Here is a 26853-nt window from a genome sequence, read left to right on the forward strand (position 1 = left end):
ATAATAATTCTCAGCCTAATAGGAGATATCAATGGACTGTCCTCCCACAGGGTATGCTCAATAGTCCTACATTGTGCCAATATTTTGTAAGTAAGTCATTGGAAATAATTCGTAAACAATTCCCCAAGTCCACAATTTATCATTACATGGATGACATCTTGTTATCTGATTCAAATAAAGATACTTTAGAAAGGATGTTTGAAGAAGTAAAGAAAGTCTTGCCTAGATGGGGATTACAAATTGCCCCTGAAAAGATTCAAAGAGGAAATTCTATTAATTACCTAGGTTACAGAATAGGGTTAGAGAAAATTAAAATGCAAAAGGCACAAATTAGGAGAGACTGGTTAAAGACTCTTAATGACTTCCAAAGATTGTTAGGAGACATTTCCAGTCTACGACCAGCTGTTGGGATAACACCTGATCTAATAGTTCATTTAAACAAAACATTAAAGATGGTGATAAAGATTTGAATAGTCCAAGAAAACTGACAGCTGAAGCAGAAAAGGAACTGACAATGATTGAGGAAAAATTACAGGAGGCACATGTGGATAGGGTGAACACAAATCTTAGCTGCATCCTAGTCGTATTGCCCTCCAGAATTTCTCCTACAGGGATTCTAATGCAGAGTGAAGATATTATTTTAGAGTGGATATTTATACCTAATAAACCAAGTAAAAAATTAAAAACTTATGTGGAAAAAGTCTCTGAATTAATTATAAAAGGTAAGCTGAGACTTCATCAACTAGCAGGTATAGACCCAGCAGAAATTATAGTGCCTTTTACTACTGAAGAAATAAAAAAGTTATGGGAAGACAATGAACCGTGGCAAAGAGCTTGTGCTAATTTTTTGGGAGAAATTAATAGCAACTATCCCAAAAGTGGCAGACTTAACCTCATAAAAAAGAACTTCTTGGATTCTTCCTAGAATTGTACGTGATGCTCCGATAACTGGAGCCCGTACGTTCTATACTGATGCAAATAAATCAGGGAAAGCAGGTTACAAGTCAGATGAATTGAGTAAGGTGGAACAAAGCCCTTATAATTCTGTCCAGAAGGCAGATTTATGCCATTCTTATGGTGCTAAGGGATTTTAAAGAACCTCTTAATATAGTTACAGATTCACAATATGCAGAAAGAGTTATCTTGCATATTGAAACCGCTGAATTTATACCAGATGACACAGAGTTGACTTCATTGTTTATCCAGGTACAAGACATAATCAGGAACAGGCTTTGTCCGATGTACATAACACACATCCGGTCCCATACAGGTCTGCCTGGTCCTCTAGCCCAAGACAATGCTGATATTGATCAATTGTTGATTGGAAGTGTGTTGCAGGCCTCAGAATTTCATAAGAAGCATCATGTCAATAGTAAAGGCCTAAAGAAAGAATTTTCCATTTCTTGGCAACAAGCTAAGGACATTATAAAGAGATGTCCTACTTGTTCTTTCTATAATCAAACACCGTTGCCTACAGGGAGTAACCCAAAGGGTACTAAGAGAAATGAAATCTGGCAGATGGATGTGTTCCACTCTATGGAATTTGGTAAATTAAAATATGTACACCATACCATAGACACGTATTCAGGTTTTCAATGGGCTACTTCCCTGAGCTCAGAAAAGGCTGATTCAGTAATCACACATTTATTGGAAGTTATGGCCATCATGGGTATACCTGCATAAATAAAGACAGATAATGGTCCAGCATATGTATCTAAGAAAATGAAACGCTTTTTTGAATATTATAATATAAAACACATTACAGGTATACCAAATAATCCTACAGGTCAGGCAGTTATAGAAAGATCAAATCGTACTATAAAGGATATGCTGAACAAACAGAAAGGGACTGAAAATACCCCCAGAAATAGATTACATAATGCTTTATTAACCTTGAATTTTCTTAACACTAATGAAAAAGGAATGACAGCAGCAGAAAGACATTGGATAATGGAAAAGTCTGCTGAACTAAATCAACTGATTTATTTCAAAGATGTGCTGACCTCTCAATGGAAGCCAGGATATGTGCTACGTTGGGGAAGGGATTTTGCTCTTGTTTCCACAGGAGAAGAAAAATTGTGGATACCATCAAAATTAATAAAGTTTCGATTTTAAGAGGAGAAACCTCTTGGAAAGGAGAAATGACAACTCATCCACAATGATGATATTCATACAGGTGGTAAGAAAAACATATAGAATGGGGGCACGGTTCTGTTCCTATCTCCACAGGAAAACACTCATCTTTGAAAAGTTCAAGGGACCCTGGATGTTTGGATACTGACAGATGGAAAAATACCTGCCCAATAGGAAATATCAAGAAAACTGAATGGGTTGTGTAAGTAATATTAAACCATATTTCTAAATTTATAAAGCTGGTTTTGAAGTTGGACTCTGGCTCAGTCCCTCTCCAATTCCAAGCCTGTTAGTAAGAGAAAAACCCAGAGTTTCTGGAGTTTCTGTCTCATGTCAAGAGCCATGATATGGGACAGAAAGAAATATGAGTTTAGAAACATCTTTGCTTTTCTTCATATCTATCATACTTTTCATTGAATATATCTATCATGCCTTTCAGTGAATATATATATATATATGCATGTCTATATATGTCTATATGATTAATGTTTAAGTTTTTCACAATGAACAATGAGTTTTTCCTGAAGTGACATTTGAAGTTTCCAGGAAGAAGATGAGGCCCCATAACAACAACTCCACCTGGTTGACATGACGTCATGATACTGATAGCGCTACTACAAGACCTGCTTTGGGTACCAGCTGCACAAGACAGTTCCAACTTGGTTAGCTGAAATTGTGCACATCTTATATAACATTTTGGCCAGACCTGCACAAAATACTCAGAGACTATTTGCAATTTTAAAAGACATTTATCTTGAAAATTAACCATCATTTTACTTTCACAGGATCCCCCAGAAAGAACGTCGCCCCCATGACAGCTGGAAGTAATTCTAGAGGACGACGTCCCCTCTCCCAGTAAAGTTTGCCCTTGGTTTAGGGACATCATTTAGGGGTTGAGTATAATTAGTATATGATTGAGGGTTGGGGGAGGAATTTTATAAGCTCAGGGATCATTTTGAAAAAAAAAAAGAGGGATGATGGGATAATAGATTTGTAATTGTGAGTTTCTGTTTTTAGACAAATATATTGGTATAGATTCTTGTATATTGATACAAAGTTAAATTAGATTGACTATTGTATGCATGCATGTTTCTACCTCTGTTTAAAACATTTTTTTATCTATTGATATATATATATTGTATATATTTACCATATTGCAGTGTACATTTCTACCTCTGATTAAGATACTTATATAATATTTGTGTATTGACATATATTTACCTACTGCAATGTATATTTGTACATTGTTTATATTTGGAAGTCATTGTCCTCATTTGTTTCACAGTTGTTTATTGTCTTAGTCTTTAAGTTAGATAGATATTGAGAATTATATAGATTAATAGTCATCTAAGTTTGTCATTTATAATTAGACTAATCAGGTTCTTTAGATATATAGAGATTATACTCAGTATAGATAGATAATCTTCAACTTCTTCAAAGAGCTGTAGAAAATGGCCTTTAATCTAACTCAGAGTTTTGTGGTAGTGAGACACAATTGCTCCTGGCAACACCACTCTATTCCCGAGAGAATGTTGAGCACCAAAGACACTCCACCTGGAGCCTTTCTTTTTGGCAGAACTGGCCTTTGGGCAAAGAAATGCCCATACCTCAACGACTGACAAAGGTAGAGAGTGTGCATCAATGGATAAAACAGGACTGTCATATCCTGCCAAGACAGGGTAAGATAGTTTTGAAAAGTTGCTTGCCTTAGAAAATGGTATGTCAGTTATGTTAGGCCTTAGCCAAAGTTGGTTGTTTCAACGCTGCTAATGTGACTTTGGGTGATTGCCCAGGTAGCTAGTTGTCTCTGTGATTTGTTGCATGTTTTGGAAGTTGTTTTACTGAACTTCCTAATTACCCAGGTAACATTATTTCCCTTCTCAGATCTTCGATAAGGTTGAAGACTATATAAATGTAGTTACTTTCTCTCATGACTTGGCCAAGTTATTTATTATACAAGACCAAGCTAGTTAGAATAGGATATTTGTACTTATTGTATATAATTTCATAGTAGGTTTAGAACTCTCTTATTTAAACAAAAGGGGGAGGTGTTGCGGGAGGTCCTCCCACTCCTCCAGCCTATAGCTGCTGAGATACCAGCCCATTGGGGCGTGGTCTCTCTCCCTTTAAAAAAGCGGCCACTTCCCTCTCCTCTCTCTCTTTACTTCCTGCTCTGCCAGCGACTAGACTTCCTTTCTGGTTGCGTAGATGGCTGTTGCCTAGGACAGTGATCTGTAAGATTTTTCCCTTTTAAATAAATACCACCCTATTAATCATAATTCCAAACTGGTGTGGCATTGTTTGTGACTTATGCCTTCAGCAGTATTTTCCTTTCTCAGTCTGGCTTATTTTCATTTAGCACGATGTTCCAAGCTCAGCCATTTCCATGTTTTCTTGAGCAAAATCTCATGAAAGTGGAGCTGGAGAGCTAGTTAGGAGTTTAACAGCACTTGTCCTTGCAAAGGACCTGGGTTCCGTTCCCAGCACACACATAGTGGCTAGCAACCATCTTTAACTCCAGTTCCAGGGGATCTGAGGTTCTCTTCTGGCCTTCACAAGCACCATACACACAAAGTGCATAGATATATATGAATGCAAAATACTCATACAGGTAAAATAAAAATAAATTAATCTTTAATAAAATTTAAGTCTTGGAGGTTTTTGAAACTATGACCTCAAAATCACAGATCTCAAAAAAATATACATAAACATGCATCAAACTAAAAAGCTTCTACATGTGCCCATAATCTCAGCCCTCTGGAGACTGAGCGGAAGCGTCATCATAAATTCTAGGATTACCTGAGCAACATGGGATCTCCAGGCCAGTCTGGGCTAGGAATCAGGAGCCTGTGCCAAGACCAGACCAAATCACACCAAACCCCAAAAGACTTCCACAAAGAAAAGGAAACAATTAACAGAGTAAAGAGAGAACATACAAAATGAGATGAATACTTCCAAACCACAATGCTGATAAAGGATTAAGGTCCCACTTTGATAGGAAATTCAAACAACTAGCAAGAAAACAAAGGACACTATTTTTTAAATGTGCACATAACTCAACAAGAGAATAAAATAAATGGGAAGGCAAGAGGGGTCATAAGTAAGACATTTGCCATTAATTCTGAGCTCCCAGGGTGAAAGAATAATGGATCCTGCAAGTTATGCTCCAACCCCTACATGCATGCTGCAGCTTGTGTGTTTGGATATACATATACAAAACACACACATACACACACAAAGAAGTGTAATTTTAAACAAACAAGTAATTGGCAAACATCACTAGTCACGAAAGAAATACATTTTAAACACATGAAGAATCACGTGAAGTTGATCATACTTGTAATTTCAACACTGAGAGGAATGGGCAGAAGGATCACGGCTTCAAGGCTAGATCCTATCTCAAATCATACAAGGAGACAACGAACAAAACCACAATGAGTTGTCACATCAATCCCGTTAGCATTCTTTCTGCCAAAGACAAGAGATGTGAAGAGAAAAAAATCCTTGTATCTTATTGTTGAGAATTTAAATTATGTATACAATATGACAAAAAATTGAAAATTTCGCCTTTAATCTCAGCACTCAGGAGGCAGAGGCAGGCAGATCTCTGTGAGTTCGAGGCCAGCCTGGTCTACAAGAGCTAGTTCCAGGACAGGAAACAAAAAGCTACAGAGAAACCCTGTCTCAAAAAAAATCCAAAAAAAAAATTGAAATTTTTCAAAATTTAAAAATAGAGCTAGTAAACAATGCTCTGAAAATTCACGTATGGTTGAGTAGAGAGCAAAAGGAAATGAAATTGATATGATAAAGTATATTTCCTCATGTCCACATTCATTACAGAATTATTCACAGTACAAGAAATATGAAACCCATTGTGTTGAAGGGTTTTAATGTCAACTTGACACAAGACAAAATCATCTGAGAAGAGAACCTCAATTAAGAAAATGCCTCCATAAGAGGGGGTTGTGCACAAGACTGTAGGGCATATTCTTAATTAATGACTGATGTGGAAGGACCCAACCCATTTTGGGTGGTGCCATCCCTGGCCTGGTGGTCCTGGGTTCTAAAAAAAAAAGATTGAGCAAGCCATGGGGACCAAACCAGTAAGCAGCAGTAAGCTTTGGGCTTATTGCAGCACAGAATAGGGCACAAACATAACCTGTGGGAATTCCAAGCAGATAGAGGAGAGTAGGTGGGGTCAAAGAGAAGCCATGTAGGTGCTGAAATAGAAAAACACCTGTGGGTGCCCACTGGAATCTTGCCAATAGGCCACAAACTCATGGTGATGCACAGATTAATAGAGGTGAGTTAATGTAAGATGTATGAGCTTGCTAGAAATATGCTTAAGCTATCGGCCAAATAGTACTGGAATTAATACAGTTTCTGTGTGATTATTTCAGGGCTGGGTGGCTGGGAAAGAAAGGAGCAACCTCTGAATACATGCTTGAGATCCTGTCCTAATTTTATTTAGTGATGAACAGTGATGGGGACGTGTAAGACAAATAAACATTTCCTTACCAACTTACTTTTGAACATGGTGTTTGATCACAGCAATAGTAACCCTAATGAAGATAGCTATGTAAGCATCCTTCAGTGATTCAAGAAAATATGATATATACACAATGGAACAGTCTTTAGTCAATAAAGAAAACCCTGTCATTTGCAGCAGTTTCGGGGGTAAATGGAGAACATTATGATAAGTGAAATAAACCAGGTGCAGACACAAACATAACCTGTCATCTAAAATGATCTAATGTGTAACCTAAAATGGTTGAACTCAAGGAAGTGGGACTAAGTAGGACTCATGGGGGAATGCATTAAAGGATAGCAAGCTTCACTTGGAATAAGTTTTGTACATCTGTTGTATATCATGATTTCGATTAATGTTAATGTATCCTTGCAAACTGCTTGAGGCTTTAAGTGGTCTCACCACAAAGAAACATTACATGTGTTATACTTCCTATATACATATAAATATAAGCAGTAAATATTTCTTTGCTTATACAATTTGCAATTATCTGAATATAATCTTGGTTACAGAATTAACAAAAAGCTATAATTTTAATCTAGATAGAAGTTTTATCTTCAGAGTTCTTAAAAACTTTTGGGCAGGGGCTAGTGAGATGGCTCAGAAGTTAAAACCTAAAGAAGAGGTTTGGACTGCTCTACCAGATGTCCCGAGTTTAATTCCCAGCAACCATAAGGTGGCTCATAACCATCTATGATGAAATCTGATGCCTTCTTCTAGTGTGTAGGCCAAATGCAGGCAGAACATTATATACACAATAAATACATTTGAAAACAAAACAAAACAAAGACCTTTTGGGCATATACCTAAAGGGTGCACACTCATACCACAAGGACATTTGCTCAACAGTGTTCATAGCAGCATTATTCGTAATAGTCAGAACCCGGAAACAACCTAGATGCCCCTCAATGGAAGATTCGATAAAGAAAATGTGCTACATTTACACAATGGAGTACTACCCTGCAGTAAAAAAACAAGGACATCTTGAAATTGTCAGGCAAATGGATGGAATTAGAAAAAAAAAAAACATCCTGAATGAAGTAACCCAAACCCAGAAAGACAAACACAGTATGTATTCATTCATAAGTGGATATTATATGTAAAGCAAAGAATAACTAGGCTATAATTCACAGAGAAGCTAGGTAAAAAGGAGTACCCTAAGAAGGATGCATATGGTAGCCCTCATGCAGAGGAAATAATTAATATCTCTCAGGTAAAATGGGGAAGCTGGAGGAGATGAGGGACAGGAACATGAGAGATCAGGATGGATGAGTTGGGGTAAGGGCATAGGGGGAAGAACAATGAAAGATAGCTTTTGTTTGTTTGTTTGTTTGTTTTGTGATAGGGTTTCTCTGTAGCTTTAGAGCCTGTCCTGGAATTAGCTCTTGTAGACCAGGCTGGCCTCAAACTCACAGAGATCTGCCTGCCTCCGCCTCCGCCTCCCAAGTGGTGGAATTAAAGGTGTGCACCACCACCACAGGGCTTGAAAGAGATATCTTGATAGAGGGAGCCATTCTGGGGTTAGGGAGAAACCTGGTGCTAGGAAAATTCCAGGAATCTGCAAGGATGACCCCACCAAAGACTACTAGCAATAATGGAGAAGGTACCTGAACTGGCCTTCACTTATAATCAGATTGGAGACTACCCTAATTGTCATCATAGAATCTATATCCAGCAACTGATGGAAGCAGATCTAGTGATCTACAGCCAAGTACTGGGCTGAACTCCTGGAGTCCAGCTGAAGAGAGGGAAAAGGGATTATATGAGCAAGGGGAGTGTCAAGATCATGATGGAGAAAATGAGAGACCCCTGACCCGAGCTAGTGGCAGCTCGGGATTCCGGAATGACAGCTGGAGAACCTGCATGGGACTGAACTAGGCCCTCTGAATGTGAGGGACAATTATGTGGCTTGATCTGTTTGGGTGGTTGGATCCTGGTAGTGGAACCAGGGTGTATTAACTGGCTTTTTGGAGCCCATTCCCTATGGTGGGATAGCTTGCTCAGCCTTGATACAGGGGGAGGGATTTGGTCCTGTCTCAACTTGGTATCTAGAGTTTGTTGATTCCCCAAGGGAGGCTTTACTCCCTCTGAGGAGAGGATGGGTGGTGGGATGTGGCAAGGTGGGAAGCAGAAAAAGGGGAAGGAGGGAGAACTGGGGTTGGTATGTAAAATGAAAAAAAAAATTAAATAAAAATATTGTTGGGGTTTCTGTCTTCCCACCAGGTTCCACAGCCATTTAGCCCCAAAGAAATCACACAGAGGTCTATATTAATGATAAACTGGTTGGCCCATTAGCTCAGGCTTCTTATTAACTCTTATAACTTATATTAGCCCATTATTCTTATCTATGTTAGCCACATGGCTTGGTACCCTTTTCAGTAGGACAATCACATCTTCCTTCTTCTGTGGTTGGGACAGAACTGGGGAGGAATGGCTTTCTCCTTCCTAAAATTCTCCTGTTCTAATTGACCAGCCTCTATTTCCTGTCTGGTTGTTCCACCTATACTTACTGCCTAGCTACTGGCCAATCAGCATTTATTTAAAACATAATCGACAGAATATAGATCATTGTCCTGAACCAAAATATAAAGTAAAAAAAAATTACTTTGAGACCCTACTCAGAAAAGTCTGTAATTTACAAACCTAAACTACAGGCCTATAGTTTACCTAAAAGAAATTATACAGTCTATGGAATTATAAAGTAATTTAAGTCTTCACGGTCCTTTCGCTGACCTTCAAATAGCTTCAACATTCAATCATCCTTCTGCTTGTTTGCTCAAAAGTTACATACACACAGCACCACTTCATAAGCTGGAAACAGCAGCTGGAAGAGTAGAGGGCTGGCGAGTACATATTTACCATCTGCAAGATCCTGGCTTCCTCCCAGAGCAAACCCCTCCCCAGAGGCAGCAAAATAGATGGGAAACTCACTGACACACAAGGGAAAAAGGACAACCAGAGAATCAGACTTTTAGAACAAGATACTGCCTTAGGATGCATCTAGCCTAGCTCTTAGAAGCCAGGAGAGGAGCCGAGACTCACTCAGTGCCACACGGCTAATTTCCTATAATTTGGGAATGCTAACTTGGGTCTACTCTTGGGTTACCACTACCAGGGCAGATGAAATGAAGAACAGGTCAGTACTAAAGCATTGGTTTCAGTTTAACATATATGAGGTTAGAAAAACAGGACACCTGCCACACATCTACAGAAATAAATCCTTTTATTTTACAACATTCCTTTTCTCCTTTAGGATGCATACAGTACGTGTAAGCCCAAGAATTCTGAGAAAAACTATAGAAGACCTGGCACTATTTTTGAGAATTACACAACTGGGCAGCAAAATAACACCTTTATAAATGGACAGACATACAGAAATTAAAAACTTAGTGTTTGCACACAAAAATAAAGTTACATTCAACACGTTTCTTAAACGTGCATTCAAATGGTTAATGTTTTCTAAGCTTTGGTCATCATGCTTTATTATAACTTGTTAATTTCACAATTGTGCAGATGATTAAACCCAAAAATTTAGCAAATATGCCATAATAACACAGCAGCAATAGCAAGCTAATACTGCATAATCATATTAGCAGACTGATTCAGAAACATGTTATCCACAAATAGCACACAAAACTTCTTTTGTGATAACATAAATGACTTTTCTTCCATTTCATAAAACAAGGCAGAGTAATGAGACATAGCAGAACATGATTACATAATAAAAAGTATATTTTTAATTACAAATCTAATTGTACAAATGGGGCAACAAATTGCAGTTTCTATAGAATAGTGCAAATGAGCAGGATTTGTCTCAAAAACATTGAAAATTTAGTTCATTCCAGGTGCCATGGATTGATTTCATGACTACTAGTTTATATTAATTATTTTAGGTTTTCATGTGATGGCTAGAAGGTCAGATCTGTACTCACAGATAGGCTGCAAATAAACATAACCAATGGCTTAATTTACATTAATTAATGTAACATGAAATGCAGGCACTCAAAATGCAAAATACAGCTTAAAAAATTTCATTTGTCATCATGTAAATTGTCTGTTCATCATAACTATTTCATCAAAAACTCATAATTCACTTAAAACTGTCATATCGAGCAATTCCTCTAAACTTTTTTTGATATGCGGTGGTTGAGATGCAGCCTGGTTTAATAAGTTCTGACCCATCTGTGCAAAAAGTGCTTTTGACAATTTAGCTGTGGCTGTTCGTATATTTCCGCCAGCTCCAGGTAGGGAGCCACTGTGTGTCATATTCCCTAAGAGGTGCCATAAGACCACCAGCACTTTCTGTTCCGTGGCGTGAGGCTTCCTTTGATAAAGGTCTGTGACAATATCTGAAACACAAAACATTGGCAATAGTCAAGTCAGAGCTTCCCTCAAATAAGTTCAAGGTCTATTAAATAACAAATATCTCAAATATGGGCTTCTGCCCTAGGCTATTTGTCCTGAATGATTAGGCCTTAAAAACAAACAAAACTAGGCAAAACTTGTAAAGAAAGGGATCTTCAGGTGTCAGAGGGCCATATGTGACAACTTGTTCAGGAAAATAAAATGCTAAAGAGAAAGAAACATCAAACCTATAGTAAATGTCAATGTTTTCCAAATGCAGTTAAATACAATTTATAGAGCTCAATCCGTGGAGCTTTCAACGTGAAAACACCCAAATGGTCCTCCATGAGCATCACACTGACGTTGATGCCTATCTAACAAAGGGCAGATTCTTGATATTCATCTTCCTTCTTTTAAAGAGTACAAAATGCTGGGCATCACACAGGCTGTTTCAGAGTACTAAGCAAGCAATCAATTATAGAACTACACCTTCAGTCTTGGAGTTATTTAAAAGAATATTTTGGAGTAAGTACATGTCTTAAAAGGTTCTTATTTCTAGTCCGTATAGCAATGATACTAAATTGGCAGCTACGGTGAATTAAATGGAAATACCCATCAGCTTATCCATAATATCATTTGCAGGAAAAGGGACATAACTGGTGTTAATCATCTTAAGCAAAATAAGTCAGACTCAGAAAGCCAAATATTGCAGGTTTTCCCTCATTTATGGGTCATAAATTTCATGTACATAACCCAAATTCCTTATGCATATAGGACATGAAAGTAGAAGAAAGTCTGGCCTGAAAGACTGAACAGCAATAATGGGAAGGTGCCAGGGGAGACAGTGGGAAGTGACATATGGCCAATGTATATAACATACTTGCATGAAGATGATTGTTCATAAACTCTAAGTTAAGTACAATGACTATATCCCTATAAAATTCATAATAAAATTCATATTACTTTAAAATTGATTACTTAAAATTATGTACCAGCAAGTTTTTCTGTCATATCTTGTTTTGCTTTTCCATTTAGAAACTGAGCTTTTGTGCAAAATGGTTGTAGAAGTAAGTAATTATCTGAAATAGAAAAAGAGACATTTCTAAGAAAGAGCACTCAATAACTTTGAATAAACATCATGAACAGGAAAAAGCAATAATTTCTACAATGTAAATATACCAACTTAAGAAGTCCGCAGACTTAATCCCTACTCATAGTTTTCTAAGAGAGTAATATTTTTGTGGCAATGATGAAATAAAAGTACCCATCAAGCATTAAAGAAACTATCATTGGGCATAGAAAGGAAAGCGCTGTCAATCTCCTGGGCATCTTACTTTCAAATGCTGGTGGCTTTATTATAAAACAATACCAGCAAAAAATGTTTTTTAAGGAGAATGTTTTTACATTTAATGTTTTTTTTTAGAATTTTTTATAATTACATAATTTTTCCCTTCTCCAGAATTCAAAAGATTCACAGGAAGTGGTAAAGATAGTACAGACAAGCCTTTTATATCGAAAGGCTATATCTTACATAATTATAGGAAAAAAATCAAGCCAGGTGGTGGTGGTGCACACATTCAGTACCAGCACTCAGGAGGCAGAGGCAGGCAAATCCCCGAGTTTGAGACCAGCATGGTCTACAGAGTAAGTTCCAATACAGCTACAGAGAAATGCTGTCTTGAAAAACAAACAAACAAAAAAAAAATCAAAATAAGGCATGAATGTACATAGTTACATTCCATCCATTTCTTTCTTTTTGCCCCCCCCCCATGGTTTTTCAAGACAGGGTTTCTCTGTAGCTTTGGAACCTGTCCTGGAACTAGCTCTTGTAGACCAGGCTGGCCTTGAACTCACAGAGATCCGCCTGCCTCTGCCTCCCAAGTACTAGTATTAAAGGTGTGTGCCATCACTGCTCAGCCTGTTCCATTTCTTTACATATAATATGATTTATACAGCAAATATGATACAGAAGGTCTTCTTCACCATAAACACTGTGCTAATGACTCTCCTTCTCTAGTGATAAAACACAAGAGAATCAGCTTAAGTGGAGAATAGGTCACATTGAGCTCGTGTTTTCAGTTGAGTCCATGCTCACTTCGCCCTTACTTTGGGCCTATGGTAGCACAGGACATCATGGAGGCTTACAGTAGTATAAACAAAACAGCTCACCTCATGGAATCCTGGAAGGAAAAAGAGAGGAGAGGCTAGGGTCCTAACATTCCCTTCAAGCGTGTGTCTCCAAAGATCCAACCATTTGTTTTAAAATGGGTTCTGCCTTCAGAAGTTTCTAAAATCTCTAATCAGTGCTGTGGAGTGAGGAATTGCCTTCAAAAAAGGGGGCCACTGCAGAACACTTAAGATGTAAGATATAAAAATATCAATACTTGCCTCCCTATCACCCATCAATGCAGGGAAAACTAGAATGTTCATCACCTAAGTGATTTTGTCCTTTTGAAAATATGCGTAAATCAAACAAAAGAGAATATGACTTCAATTTAGCTTTTTAAATAGCATTATGCCTCTGTGAATCATACAAGTATCAAGTCTGCTCTTTCCTATTGCTTAATAGTGTTCCATGGATATGCCATGAGTTGGATATAGTCTAAATGATGTCTTACACTAAGTTTATATTTTGTTTTTTTGCTGGGTGCTCTGGCAGAAAGGGCAGGGGCAGAGCCAGACCTGCAGGACTTTCCCTGGGGCTGAGCGCGTTGGTGGACGACTCAGACCTCCCCTCTGGCCACCAGAGAGAAACACACACACTGAGTTGGGAGTCTGTCAAAGCAGGATCTTGTTTAACTGTATTAGGAAGAAGCTTATATAGGCTGAGATAGAGGAGTGGGAAACCTAGAATGGGCCGAGGTGGAAGAAGGAACAAGGGCCAATAATATTCTGCTATGTTAGCAGTGACTGGGCAGAGTGGGCCTAGGTCGGGTTGTGCTGAGTCACTGGCTGTGTGGAAGTTATAGCCAGAGACAGGTCTCCAAACTTGAGTTAGGCTCAGGAAGTTACACTACGCCCCGCACCAACTCAAGTTAGGCTCAGGAAGTTATACTGGGCCTCATGAGGCCCAACAGTTTTTAAAGAAACTTGAAATTCTTTCCAGAGTGGCTGTACTATTTATACTCTCATCAGAAATGTACTCAAGAGCCAGGCAGGCAGTCCTCTCCTTTAATCCCAGCACTCGGGAGCCAGGCAGGCAGATCTCTGTGAGTTTGAGGTCAGCCTGGTCTACAAAACGAGTTCCAGGACAGTCAGAGATACACACAGAAACACTGTCTCAAGAAACAAAAAAACAAACAAGAAAAAAAGAAAAAAGATACATATGTGTACACACACACACACACACACACACACACTCACTCAAGGTCCATTACTTCCTGACCCCACATGAATTTGGTTCTTCCTGCTTCCTTCCTTTCTGGACACATAAGTGTTTGGATACACGTGTGCAACAGATAAAGTATGGGGTCAGGGAGAGTCAGCTTTCTCCTTCCACCCCATGGATCCTGGGAATAAGACTTAGCAACAAGCTCTCTTACCTAGTAAGCCATCTTTCTAGCCTCAGCCACACTTAAAAAGAAAAAAATGAGCTGTTCTAATACTCACATGGTATGGGAAATCCTTCTGTATATGTGTTGCTTTTATTGGTTGATGAATAAAGAAACAGTTTTGAGCCTATAGCAGGGCAGAACAGAGGTAGGCAGGGAAAAGTAAACTGAATGCTGGGAGAAAGAAGGTGGAGTCAGAAAGAATAGGCCAAGCACTGTTGTAATTAATGTAGTTTCTGTGTGATTTATTCTGGGAGTCAGGGAGGCCAGGAAATGAACAAACAGCCTCCTACTACACTCATATAGTGATTAGTGTCTTTTCACTAAGACAAAGTCATGCTGAATATCTTTTGTGGGCACATTTTTCATGTGTACGTCCTCCTCAGACAAAAGCTTCTTCATGTCTTTTTCTTGTTTTCTACTTGGATCTGTTTTGTTCAAGGTTGAGTGAGTTTTGAGAGTTACTTATATATTCTAGATATGAGCTCTGTCTACTATGCTAAGGTTTCTGTTTCAGGATACATCTTTTCTCTTTAGCTGCTTAATATAATCTTTTGTAAATTAAAAAAATTAATTTTGTGTGTGCATATTACATGAGATATCTAAAAAAAAAGTTTTGTTTTGCTTGCATCTGATTTCTTCACACTTGGACCTTGCATCCTGAAGATTTTGTCTGGTATCTGTCTTTGTATTCAATCCTAGTCATACAATATTGTCTAAACATATAAAATGACTTACATAGAAGACTGCTTTCCTTCAGGGAGTCTGGAATTTTGTCACATCCTAGGCAGACACAATGAGAATCCAGGGAAGAGTCTTTGTCTTTAATAAGCTTCCTTGTTAGATAACATCTCACATTGGATGTGTTCTGTTCAGTGCTACTGGGAACGGTCCCTTAAAAGCTTGCATCTAGCCAGGCAGTGGTGGCGCACGCCTTTAATCTCAGCACTCAGGAGGCAGAGGCAGGTGGATCTCTGTGAGCCTGAGGTCAGCCTGGTCTACAGAGAGTTCCAGGCAAGTCAGGGGCTTCTGTAAAGGCTGGAGGGGTCTTTCCTTCCATCATGTGGGTCCCGGGGACAGGACTCACATTGTCACCTGGTAAAAATCCATCATGTGGGTCCCGGGGACAGAACTCACATTGTCACCTGGTAAAAACACCTTTACTTGCTGGGACATCTCATCACCACAATTGAAGATTTTTTTGACACTATTTTTTTTTTTGAGGATTTCATGTATGAATATTTACAACATTGCCATCACAAACACTGTACCCACTTCAACTCCTTATACCCCTTCCACTCCCTCTCAACTTCATAACCTCTTCATTACTGTTACATATGTAATTGTACATATATATGTGTATATATATATATATACACACACACACACACATACATACACACAATCAGCTCAGTCCATGATGTCCTACACATATGCATATGCATTTTGTGCCTATCACGGACTTATCCTTGGAGAACATGGAGTCTCCCTCTCACAGCAGCCAATAATGCCTGTGGCTCTTCATCTAACAGTGAGGTCCTGTGAGATTTCCCCTATCTATGTTGGCATGTCAACTGGTAACAATGTTGTTCCAGTTTTCCTTACATATCCATATTGTTAGTATTAAATTGATGCAACTCCCTGACATATATAGAAGACACTATTTTATAGCAGATATCCTGGTCCTCTGACTCGTACACTCTTTCCACCCTCTTAGTCCAGTTTATTGACATGCATGGATCATGCTTTTAGAATGATTCCTAAAGGTTTATGTGATGTCCTAAAGATGTTATCATGTAATGTCCTAAAATATAGCTAATGCTATATTTACATTTAAATGCTATATTTACATTTAAATCTATAATCCATCTAATTTCATGAATATGAGGCAAAAAAATTTAGAACTCAGTGAAAAACAGTCAATTTAAATACTGTATCATGAAAATAATTTAAGAAAAAAGTTTAGGATATACTAGTAAGGTACAAATATTATTTATTTCAACATATAAAAAACACATAGACTAAGAAAGCAAAGGAATAAAATCAAAATCATTTGAACACCAACTGAGATTCCTTACCTACATGCTGACTCAGTGCATGAACAACATTTGTGGCAGCAGCATAGATGCCCGGGTTCTTGGAATTCAGATTGTTATCCACAATTGCGGGAATTAGCATGTTGATTATAGGAGACAAGTTGTCTCGAAGTAAAGGAATCATTTTATGCATTGTTTCTAGAGCCACCAGATTCACTTTGCTATTGGAATCATGAAGTCGAGACTTAAAAGCATCAAAGATCTGAAAATAAATTGGTAAATTAAAGTAAAACAATGTTTATACCTCTTACATTATCCTTGTTTGCCACTTCTTATTTCTCCTACTTTACTCTTCACATACACATACACCCTATTTGTTTGTTTGCTTTTCAAAACAGGGCTTCTCTAGGTAACAGTCCTGGCTATCCTGGAACTTGCTTTGTAGATCAGGCTGGCCTCAAATTTACAAGCTCTGACTGAGCCTGCCTCCTGAGTGCTGGGATTAAGGGTCTCCACCACCACACCTGGCTATCACACACATACCCTATTTAAACTTAACTCAGATAATAGAAACTTTATGATTTGTCAAATTTAAATGTTTACAGGTAGTAAAAATCATCCCAAAGATGTTTAATAAACGAAGGCTACAAATGTGGCTTGATAGGAGGCTGACTGCAAACATAATCTGTGCTGTTAGTTAAGATGCAGGCCAGCCTCATTTGATGCTAAGAACCTAGGGAAAGTTCCTATAATCTCTTTATGCAGAACAGAAGACAAGGAAATTTTAAGGACAATTAAATGTAATATCAACTCCCTTCCTTAAACTACAGTAAGAATCAAAGCCAAGGTCTCATGCTTCCATGCTAGATAAGTGCTCTACCATCAAGCTGTATCTTTAAGCTTTTCAGGCCCCCCCGCACCGCCCCCCCCCCCATACACACACAACAGAGGCTGGCCTTTGAACTTACCGTGTAGCTGAGGATGACCTGGAACTATGCACAGGCACCACACTCTAGCTTATGAGGTGCTGGGGACCTAACATGTCTGTGTGTGCTAGACAAGCACTTTGCAAAAAAGTTACCTCCCCAGCCTCCTCAGAGGCTTATTATTTTTATTTATTTTATTTTATTATTATTTAATAATATTTATATTATTTTATTTTATTCCAAGTTTTACTATTTTTTAATATGATACTTTATTATTACTGCTTCTTCAGATTCCTTAACTTTCATTAATCTCACCACATAATACAATGGATGTTAAATAAGCCTTTTGTCGGGTCAGGCAATCAAGGAGTTACTCTGTGAAGCTAAGGCCATTAACTAATCATTCTTTATACTTACTTATTTTAATTTTTCTTGTTAAAAAAATTTAACCAAGAGATTTACTTTTATTTAACAGATACTAGAAAATGACTCACTGGAATTAAGAAGTAATTATGGTATGCTTGTCAAGTTTAATGTAGTTATGCCAACTTTAAATGGAATTTAATAAATTACTAATAGAATTAACTGAACTAAATTCTAGTAAAACGGAAGTAACCTGTGCTCATACCACAATACTTATTAATCTCCGTGCCCTTGTTTCTTTATCTAAAGATCCATTAAAATTATATAAATATATAAATAAGTATATATCCTATTTTTATTTACTGATTTCTAAAACACATAAAAAGTTTTAACATCTGTAATAAAGCAAATACTAGATCTCTTAAATTTTTATTTGTTAAGAGTATGTATTGACTCTCTCAATATATATTTACTGAAGCCAGGCTGAGAACTCTCAGAATACCAAGCTTACCAATGTAAGAAGTTTCTACTGACTGTATTTTTTTCTTTCTAATATGTTTATTTTTAACTGTGTGTATGTGTGCATTCGTGGAATGGGCACTTAGTACAGATTTCCTCAAAGCCAGAGGCGGCAGAATTACAGGCAGTTAGGAGCTGTCAGAGTGGGTGCTGGAAACCCAGCTCAGGTCATTTGGAAGAACAAGCACTCTCAACTTCAGAGCTGTCTCTCCAGCCCCTACATGACCAATGTCTTATTTCTTTCCTATTACATTTTAACTGCCCACCAAGTTTTTAACATAGCAAATCCTATGTAATCCATTCCTGTTATTAAACTTATTTTTAATACTGAAAGACTTTAAAAAACCCTAGCACTACTGCTTTAAAAAACCTTAGCACTACTGCACCCCCCTTCCTGGGAACCAGGACCCTGGTAACCAACCACGCGTGCATGGGAGCTTTGAGTACTTTCCATCCCCACTGTAGTCTTTCTTCAATAGACCCAGACCCTGGAACTGGGGTGAGACAACCTGCAGGTGTTCCTCCTTGTAACCGCCATAACATTGATCAAGTAGAGTTAGCTGACCATTGTATGAACTAGTCAAAATAGTTGACAAATGATTTTTGGACTTTCCCTTTGATTCTGTACTACCCCCTCCCTGATTTTGTGGTTTTTTTCCTTTAAAAGAGCTGGCAATAGACAAAGCAGGCGTCCTTCTCCTCTCAAGGCTGAAGGACCTCTGCCGTGGCAGAATAAAAATTCCTCTTGCTATTGCATCAACCGTGCTGTGAGTGTCTCTTGGGGCGACCTCCTCCTTGGTGGGGCTTTAGGGCCCAACAATACTTTCAAATAACATAAATAAAGTTCCATGGTTTTGAGTAATTTGCTACATTAATGCTTTTTCCATTTAGATTACAGATGAAAATATTGAGAGCAAGGACCTGAATTTGATCCTTTGGTTCCATGTGTGAAAGGAGTAAACTACTTCCCTAAATCTGTCTTCTGAATTCTACACACGCACACGCGCACGTGCGCACGCGCACACAATGCTTAACAAAATTAACTTTCTTACCTTCACAATGTTGCCAACAACAAGTTCTTGGTTGTTTTCAGTATCTGATAAAAGTTGTTTAATCCCATTAATACGATCACGAAAGTCTTTTGCATTTAATAAACCTGTTATGACTTTAATGTACTCAGCACTTTCTAAGGAATTTCGAGGAGCTGGTTTTCTGGGGGCTTCTCGAACTTCAGTTACTTCCCTAAAATGGAAGACAGATTTCATTTTTACTTCCCTACAAAATCTAAAATGAAAAATTCTTACATAAATTCAGTTTTTAAATTTCAGAAATGATACGGCATGCCAGTGTTGGGAAGCCCCAAGAGCAGGTGACGGCTGGAAATCAAGAGCATTTTGTTGTTATTTTGAGAAAGAATCTCATTCTGTAGTTCATTCTGGCTTGGAATTTGGTATGTAGTCCAAGTTGGTCTCATAGAAACCCTTGTGCCTCATCTCCCAAGAGCTGTATTACAGGTGTGAGTCAATATACCCAGCAAAAAATTTAAAAAGCATATTAAATGAATGAGCCCAGGCTGACCTCGGAATTTGCTATAGAGTCAGTCTCCGAAGTGATGGGAGATAGACATGTGTTAGGACTGTCAGTTTATGAGATGCTGGGCATCAGACCTGGGTTTCATGCAAGCTACACCCTACCGATGACACCCCCAGGTCCAGGCCTGAGCACCTGCCAACTCCAGACTTAAATTTGTTATTAAATTTATACTGAGGGGCTGGAGAGATGGCTCAGTGGTTAAGAGCATTGCCTGCTCTTCCAAAGGTCCTGAGTTCAATTCCCGGCAACCACATGGTGGCTCACAATCATCTGTAAAGAGGTCTGGTACCCTCTTCTGGCCTGCAGACATGCACACAGACAGAATATTGTATACTAAATAAATAAATAAATATTAAAAAAATTTATACTGAAATACATAGACAATTTTCAAGGTATATGTATATAAAAATATAAATTTTTTCTGGCTGGTTTTACGTCAACTTGACGCAAGCTAGAGTCACTGTAAAAAAGTATCCATAAAATTAGCCTCTAGGCAAGCCTGTAGGGCATTTTCTTAACTAGTAATTGTTAGAACCCAACCGTGTTGGGCCTTCAGCTGCTCTTTCCTTCTAAGGCCTTCTGATTCTTCGGATAAAGTTCGATGACCTTTGAGAGAGTAGGGCAAGCGCGAGTCCCAGTGGTTTTGTCACTTGCCCCAAGAGAAATCAATTTAGGACACAAATATCCCAAGGGCTGACTTGCTGCTTCACCTTTTCAGCGAGTGGTCACTGGCTCAACAGTTTTACAAGAGACTGCAGGTACTTTGCATTTGAGAGCTGAGGGGCCTGCCAAGCTTTAGTGGCAGCTGCAGCTATTTGGGCGAATACTCCTGGATCACACAGAATTTGTTGCTGCAAATCAGCATAAGCCCCAGCCCCAGTTAACATATCTAGATTACATTGAGCTTGACCTGCTAGAGCATTTAATTGGCCGTTTGCATTCAATTTTCCTGATATTCCCCTCGCCATAGGAGATAATCTCCCCCAGATAAGACAGCAGGACATAATTGCTGCCAATCACTTGGTGTTGAATTCAGAGCGGAGAAAGACTCTACCAAGGCCAACGTGAAGGGTGCTTGAGCCCCCTATGCAGCAACAGCTTCCTTGAATTGCTTCATTTCTTTAAATTGTATTGCAAAATGTTGGCGAATTATTTGCCCGGGATGTTGGTGTCTGGCACCTCCATTACTGGTGCAACCATGTGCATAGGACAGAAGCGAACTCCTTTGTTTTGTTCAGTGTTAGAGCCCCTACTCAACTGCGACCACCAGTGGGGCCGAGGGAGCTGGGTGTGAATCTTATTTTACTTTACATTTCTCAGTTTTCTACGGAGATCTCTTATTTCCCTACGTATATTTCCTCCTCATCTTCCGATGATTCCTCACCATCCTCTACAAACTCTAAATCATCAAACTCCTCCCTAGCGACTGACTGTTCCCTGAACAAGGTGGAGAAGATACTGCCAACAATTCCCATCTTAATTCCTCAATACATCCCCGTTGGCCGGGAACAACCCTGTCCGCTTACCTCTCTATCTCAGCGGGGCCTCCAATTGCCTTGCCTGCACGGCCTGGAACCGAGCGAAGGACGTCAGGATTAACACATACCCAAATCCACCCTCACCTTCCGAGGGCGACCTCTCAGTGTTCCCTAGTTCCCAATATCTTGGTGGGACCTCCAACTGAACTGCACTGTGCCCCCGTCTGTGCTCCATGCCCTACAATACAGTTCGCAAGCTTCGGGCAAGAGGCTGGAGGTTGAGGAAACACACACAGAGACAGACACACGGACGACTAATCACTGGTACGAAGCCCTTTCTTTCATAGCACCATGGAGGCTTAAAATACCCAGCAGTCAATGGCAACAGGTGAAAATCCCATCTTCTGATCCTCTAGGCTAGGCACAGCTTTTAGTAACTCCAATCAGAAGGCTCTAGCAGGGAAGAGCAGCTGAAGACCAGGACTCCGGTTGGTCCCAACACAACCCATTTTGGGTGATGCCAACCCTGGGCAGGTAGTTCTGGGTTGTATAAGAAAGCCTAATACCGGTAAGTTCAGTAACACTACAATTTCACTAAGGTGCATGTAAAGTTTCCAGGTATATATAACTTCCCAATTAAGGTCAGTTATCTCAGATTTTCTAGGTTCTTACTAAACATTTAAGACTCATTAAGTTTCGGGCGATGGTGGCGCACGCCTTTAATCCCAGCACTCGGGAGGCAGAGGCAGGCGGATCTCTGTGAGTTCGAGACCAGCCTGGTCTACAGAGCTAGTTCCAGGACAGGCTCCAAAGCCACAGAGAAACCCTGTCTCGAAAAACCAAAAAAAAAAAAAAAAAGACTCATTAAGTTTGACGAATACTACTGAACTAGGTCATGAGAACATGAAGTTGAGATCATTTCTCAAACAGTGTGGACTTCTGATTACATTACCTTTCACCCGAACTGAAAGCATCTCGAGAAACAGATGATGACCTCGTGTGTCCAACACTGCCAGCGTGAGAACGCCTTCCTTTTGCTGACGGCGTGTCTAGAGGTATCTCTCCCAAACCCTGTAAGGAAATAAAAGTCAATGGGAGACATATTTAAACTAGCAGTGCATTAACTTACACAGCAGCTTTTCAAAGCAGCCTGTTAAAACACACAATGTGTTTTACGGAGCCTGGAGAAATGGCTCAGTGGGTAATAGTACTTGCTGTGCATGTCTGATACCTGAGTTCAATTACTGAAACCTACATAAAAGTAGAATTGAATGGGGAGAACTAATGCTACAAAGTAATTCTGACCTCCACTAGCTCATGAGGACATGCTCACAACTGCACACACACACACACACACACACACACACACACACACAAATGATAAATGTGTGAAACGCTAAGTGTTTAATAATAGAGGTTTTTAAAGGTATAGATACACAACATACCTTGGGAGTAATGATAAACTAACAGATTTTGATGCCAGCACTGTCAAATTTACAGTGTATGTTAATATGCTGTATGATTATACACTCTCCCATCACCACCGTATTGAGGATTAACCCTGGGCTTTGTCCATTAGTGATCTAATTCATAATCACTCTTTATCTCAAACAGGATCTTACCATGTAACTGCCTGGAACTCACTACTCAGACCAGGCTAGCCAAATTCACAGAACTCCACCGGCCTCTGCCTGCCAAGTGCTAGGATGAAAAGTGTGAACCACCAAACCCTGTCTTATTCTCTAAAATTAAGAAAAAAAGATTACATTTTATTTTTGATTATCTGAATACATATAGGAACTTGCACATCAAGTACAGTGCCCACGGAAGCCAGAAGAGAGCATTAGATCACCTGGGGTGGAGTTACAGGCAGTTGTGAGCTGTCCACTGTGATGGTGAACTCAAGGCCTCTGCAAGAGCAGTATCACCGTTTAACCACTGAACCATTTCCCCAAAACTTAAAGTACTTTTCTCAAGGCTTAAAATGTACACAGAAAAGAAACATAACCCATAAGTACTGAATTTCTATATAAACCAGGAGCAAGAACACGCATTGGCTTAGCACCATTTAAAACCCTGTGGGTAAAGGCAATGCTGCCAAAACTGGGTGGAGGCTGGGCCCTAAAATCCACAGGAAGGAAGAGAAAACTGCTGTCCTCTATCTAACCTACATGCACACTTATCATGGTACACACACACACACACACACACACACACAAAATTATAGATTTTTCTACTTATTGTACTGGAAATGACTCATAAATACAATCAACTTTATTTTAGTCAGCTGTTTGCACGGCTATTTTAATAAGTTCTATACGAGTAAGAATCTCTATGAAATAGTCAATATCGACAGATAGAAGAATAGCTCTAAGATGCCTGTTACTATATATCTTTGTAATATCCCTTTATAAATCAGTCTTCCTGAGCCCATTTTAAAAAAATGACATAAAGCTACAATATAAGAATTATACATTAAACACATTAAAAATAAATGTGCTTTCTCATTTTTTCTCCTAGCCTCATTTTACAAAAAATAAAAATTCTAGTTGCAGAATGAAGTGCTACGCTGAACAGCATATGGTTGGAAACTTTCAGAACAATAATGCAAGCTTACAATTGTAACAGACCAAACAACATCCTAACATATTACCTTAATATTTTCTTCAAACAGTGTCTTACTATCATTTAGGTTTTTTGTTAAGATTTATTTTAAGAATTATTTATATTATCATCTTATGTGTTTTGCCTGCCTATAAGCCTGGTACCTGGAGTTCAGAAAAAGATACTGAGTCTCCTGGAACTCAAGTCACAAACAGTTGGGAGCTTCCATGTAGGTGCTCAGTATTGAACCTGGATCCTCTGGAAGAGTACCTATGGTCTTAACCACTGAGCCATTCCTCCAGCCTCATAATTTAAATCTTAATAAGCAATAAACATTTACTCTTCAAGTCCGATAGTACATCTATCTACTTAGAATTGCAGGTTAACCCTATTTCAAGATGGGTAACATAGAAATGATCTAAAAAACAGTTGTTACTGTTCTTTATGGTTTTGGAAAAATATATATTAGTTATTTGTATCTATTTCTTAATCCAATATTTATTTATTTGGAGCATGGACTGGTCTTTTTGAAACTGGGTACTATGTTGTCAAGGGTAGACCAACACTCAATATGTAGCTGAGGATAACCTAAACTCCTTTGGTTCTCCTGCTCCACCTTTCAAGTGCTGTGAGAGCCTAGCTTATAAGCTTTGCTTTTTAAATTGTTTTACACAAACAACTTACATACCTTTTGCCGTAAATTTTTAACAGATTCTTTAATATATGGCAAATCTTTAGATGGAATATACTTTTCAAGCATTTTTTCAAAGTTAGGATGACCCATCATGAGGAAAAGCATCTTTCGACCATAATACCTATGGATATGTGAGAAACACATTAGTGCATTTTCATACAGTAACGAACTGTTTCTGCCCTGGATGCATTCTGCCCAATGGGTGAGGCTATGACAGAGACTGCTGGTCCCTTAAGTAGGTAAATCACTGAAATTCAGACACACCGACTGTCCCTGAGCGAATAGTATTCCCCTATTCTCCTGTCTGCCCCCTTTTAAAGTTACTGTAGCTTAAATCTTTCAACCACGAGTCCGACGGAAAACACAAAGGTATGGCTAGTTTTGTTTGTTTTCTACATGTGCTATGGTCCATATTCAAGCCTGCACTCAGACGCATCATCTCTGTTTTCTACATGTGCTATGGTCCATATTCAAGCCTGCACTCAGACGCATCATCTCTGTCTTGGCCTCCTCACACACTGACCTTGCTGCACATCTGACCTTAGTCAACCTTCTCTACATCCTATCTTCTGACTCACTCTCTCCTTTTCTAACTCAAACTTAGTTAGGTGCCACTCTTCAAAATTCTATTTTCTGTCATTTAAGGTATAAATTTTAAAAATGAAGCTAATGTTAGATGACACAATTAAGGTTGCTATGCTACTGAAATGGTGGGGTAGTCTTCAAGCTAGGATTATGTTACATAAAACTAAACATGATCCTTTTAGGGTAAAGGAGCCAAATGTCAATCTAACAGAGGAACATCAGGCACCATAGAGGTGCACACTGGAGATATGCGGGGCAGAGATCTTAGCAGCACAGTAGCACTCTGAACAGAGGGTCGGCGCTGAAACAAGTTACAGTCACACTTGTGCGGACAAGTTTTGTGAAAGCAGGATCTAGAGCAATCTCAGGCCAGGCTGTCAGCCAGATCTCTTCAGTTGTAACTAAGCTGCAGAAGAGGACGAGGCAGTACAGAACGAACAGGGACTTCCCACAAACTTCCTACAAACTGCTCAGGTAAGTCAACCCACTCGGCTGTAACTTCAAGAACAATCCAACTTGTTAGCCTAGACTATGAAGACAAATAGATTTGCCGTAAGGCTCAGGACTACAGGAAAGGCCAAAACAAACAAGAAAACAAATAGCCGCTCTCCAAACATGAGCAACAGTGAAATTCACAGATTAATTAGAAGAATTTTGCGTTCTCTAACTATAAATAATGACAACATGAAGTAGTAGAGAGGCTTAGTGCAGAGCGGTGTATAGCTCTGTGGTACAGCACTTAGTGCAGAGCGGTGTATAGCTCTGTGGTACGGCACTTAGTGCAGAGCGGTGTATAGCTCTGTGGTACGGCACTTAGTGCAGAGCGGTGTATAGCTCTGTGGTACAGCACTTTCCTAGAGTGTATTAGGTTCTAGGCACAAAAAGGAAAAACACAAAACAAAAAAGTAAAACAAAGACACACACCACATACCCACTTAGAATCCTTTATTTCTCCCTCTAACTAGTCAATGGTTTAATCCTCTTGAATTCTTGTTTTGTTTTGTTTGAGGCAGGGTCTTACTGTGCAGACCAGGCTAACCTGGTCTTGAGATAATCGGCCTGCTTCAGCTTCCTGAGTTTTATTAGGATTACAGGTATGTAGCATTAAGCCTGGGTCTCTTGAATGTTTCTAAATGTTTTTATTTGTTTGTTTTATATTTTCAAAACAGGGTTTCTCTCTGTAGTCCCAAATGTCCTGTAACTCACTCTGTAAAACAGGCTGGCTTCGATTCAGAGATCTGCCTGCCTCTGCCTCTTGAGTATCGGGATTAAAGGTTTGTGCCATTACTCCTAGAAGCTATATATTTCCCCAGAAAATTCTAAATTTTTTTGCAAGACATTACTGGTTACTATGTCCAGCTTTCCTAAATTTACAAAACCTAACCAACAAAGACAAAATAACTTACTGAAATGATGTAGCTGAGGAACTTTATCTAGGCTTCTGACTAAATTAAAATTTTCTAATACCACCATAAGTATCAAGCTATAAATATTATCTT

At 38.9% G+C, this 26853-nt stretch overlaps 1 protein-coding gene across 2 annotated transcripts in view; it reads right to left on the reverse strand.

Moving 5' to 3' along the window:
- Positions 1 to 9867: 9867 nt before the first annotated feature.
- Togaram1 (TOG array regulator of axonemal microtubules 1) overlaps positions 9868 to 26853 on the reverse strand; it is a 66748-nt gene continuing 49762 nt past the window's right edge. For both annotated transcript variants that reach the window (XM_041657910.1, XM_041657909.1), the window contains 6 exons: positions 24764 to 24890; positions 22424 to 22542; positions 19453 to 19642; positions 16635 to 16854; positions 11998 to 12084; positions 9868 to 11010 (listed from right to left, as the gene is read on the reverse strand). In XM_041657910.1, coding sequence (XP_041513844.1) covers positions 10745 to 11010; positions 11998 to 12084; positions 16635 to 16854; positions 19453 to 19642; positions 22424 to 22542; positions 24764 to 24890 — 1009 coding nt within the window. In that variant the 3' untranslated portion in view covers positions 9868 to 10744. The remainder of the gene's footprint in view (positions 11011 to 11997; positions 12085 to 16634; positions 16855 to 19452; positions 19643 to 22423; positions 22543 to 24763; positions 24891 to 26853) is intronic.

The sequence above is a fragment of the Microtus oregoni genome, unplaced genomic scaffold, assembly GCF_018167655.1.
Source record: "Microtus oregoni isolate MIOR12 unplaced genomic scaffold, Mior012 000009F_ref0000495, whole genome shotgun sequence".
NCBI classification, from domain to species: Eukaryota; Metazoa; Chordata; class Mammalia; order Rodentia; family Cricetidae; genus Microtus; species Microtus oregoni.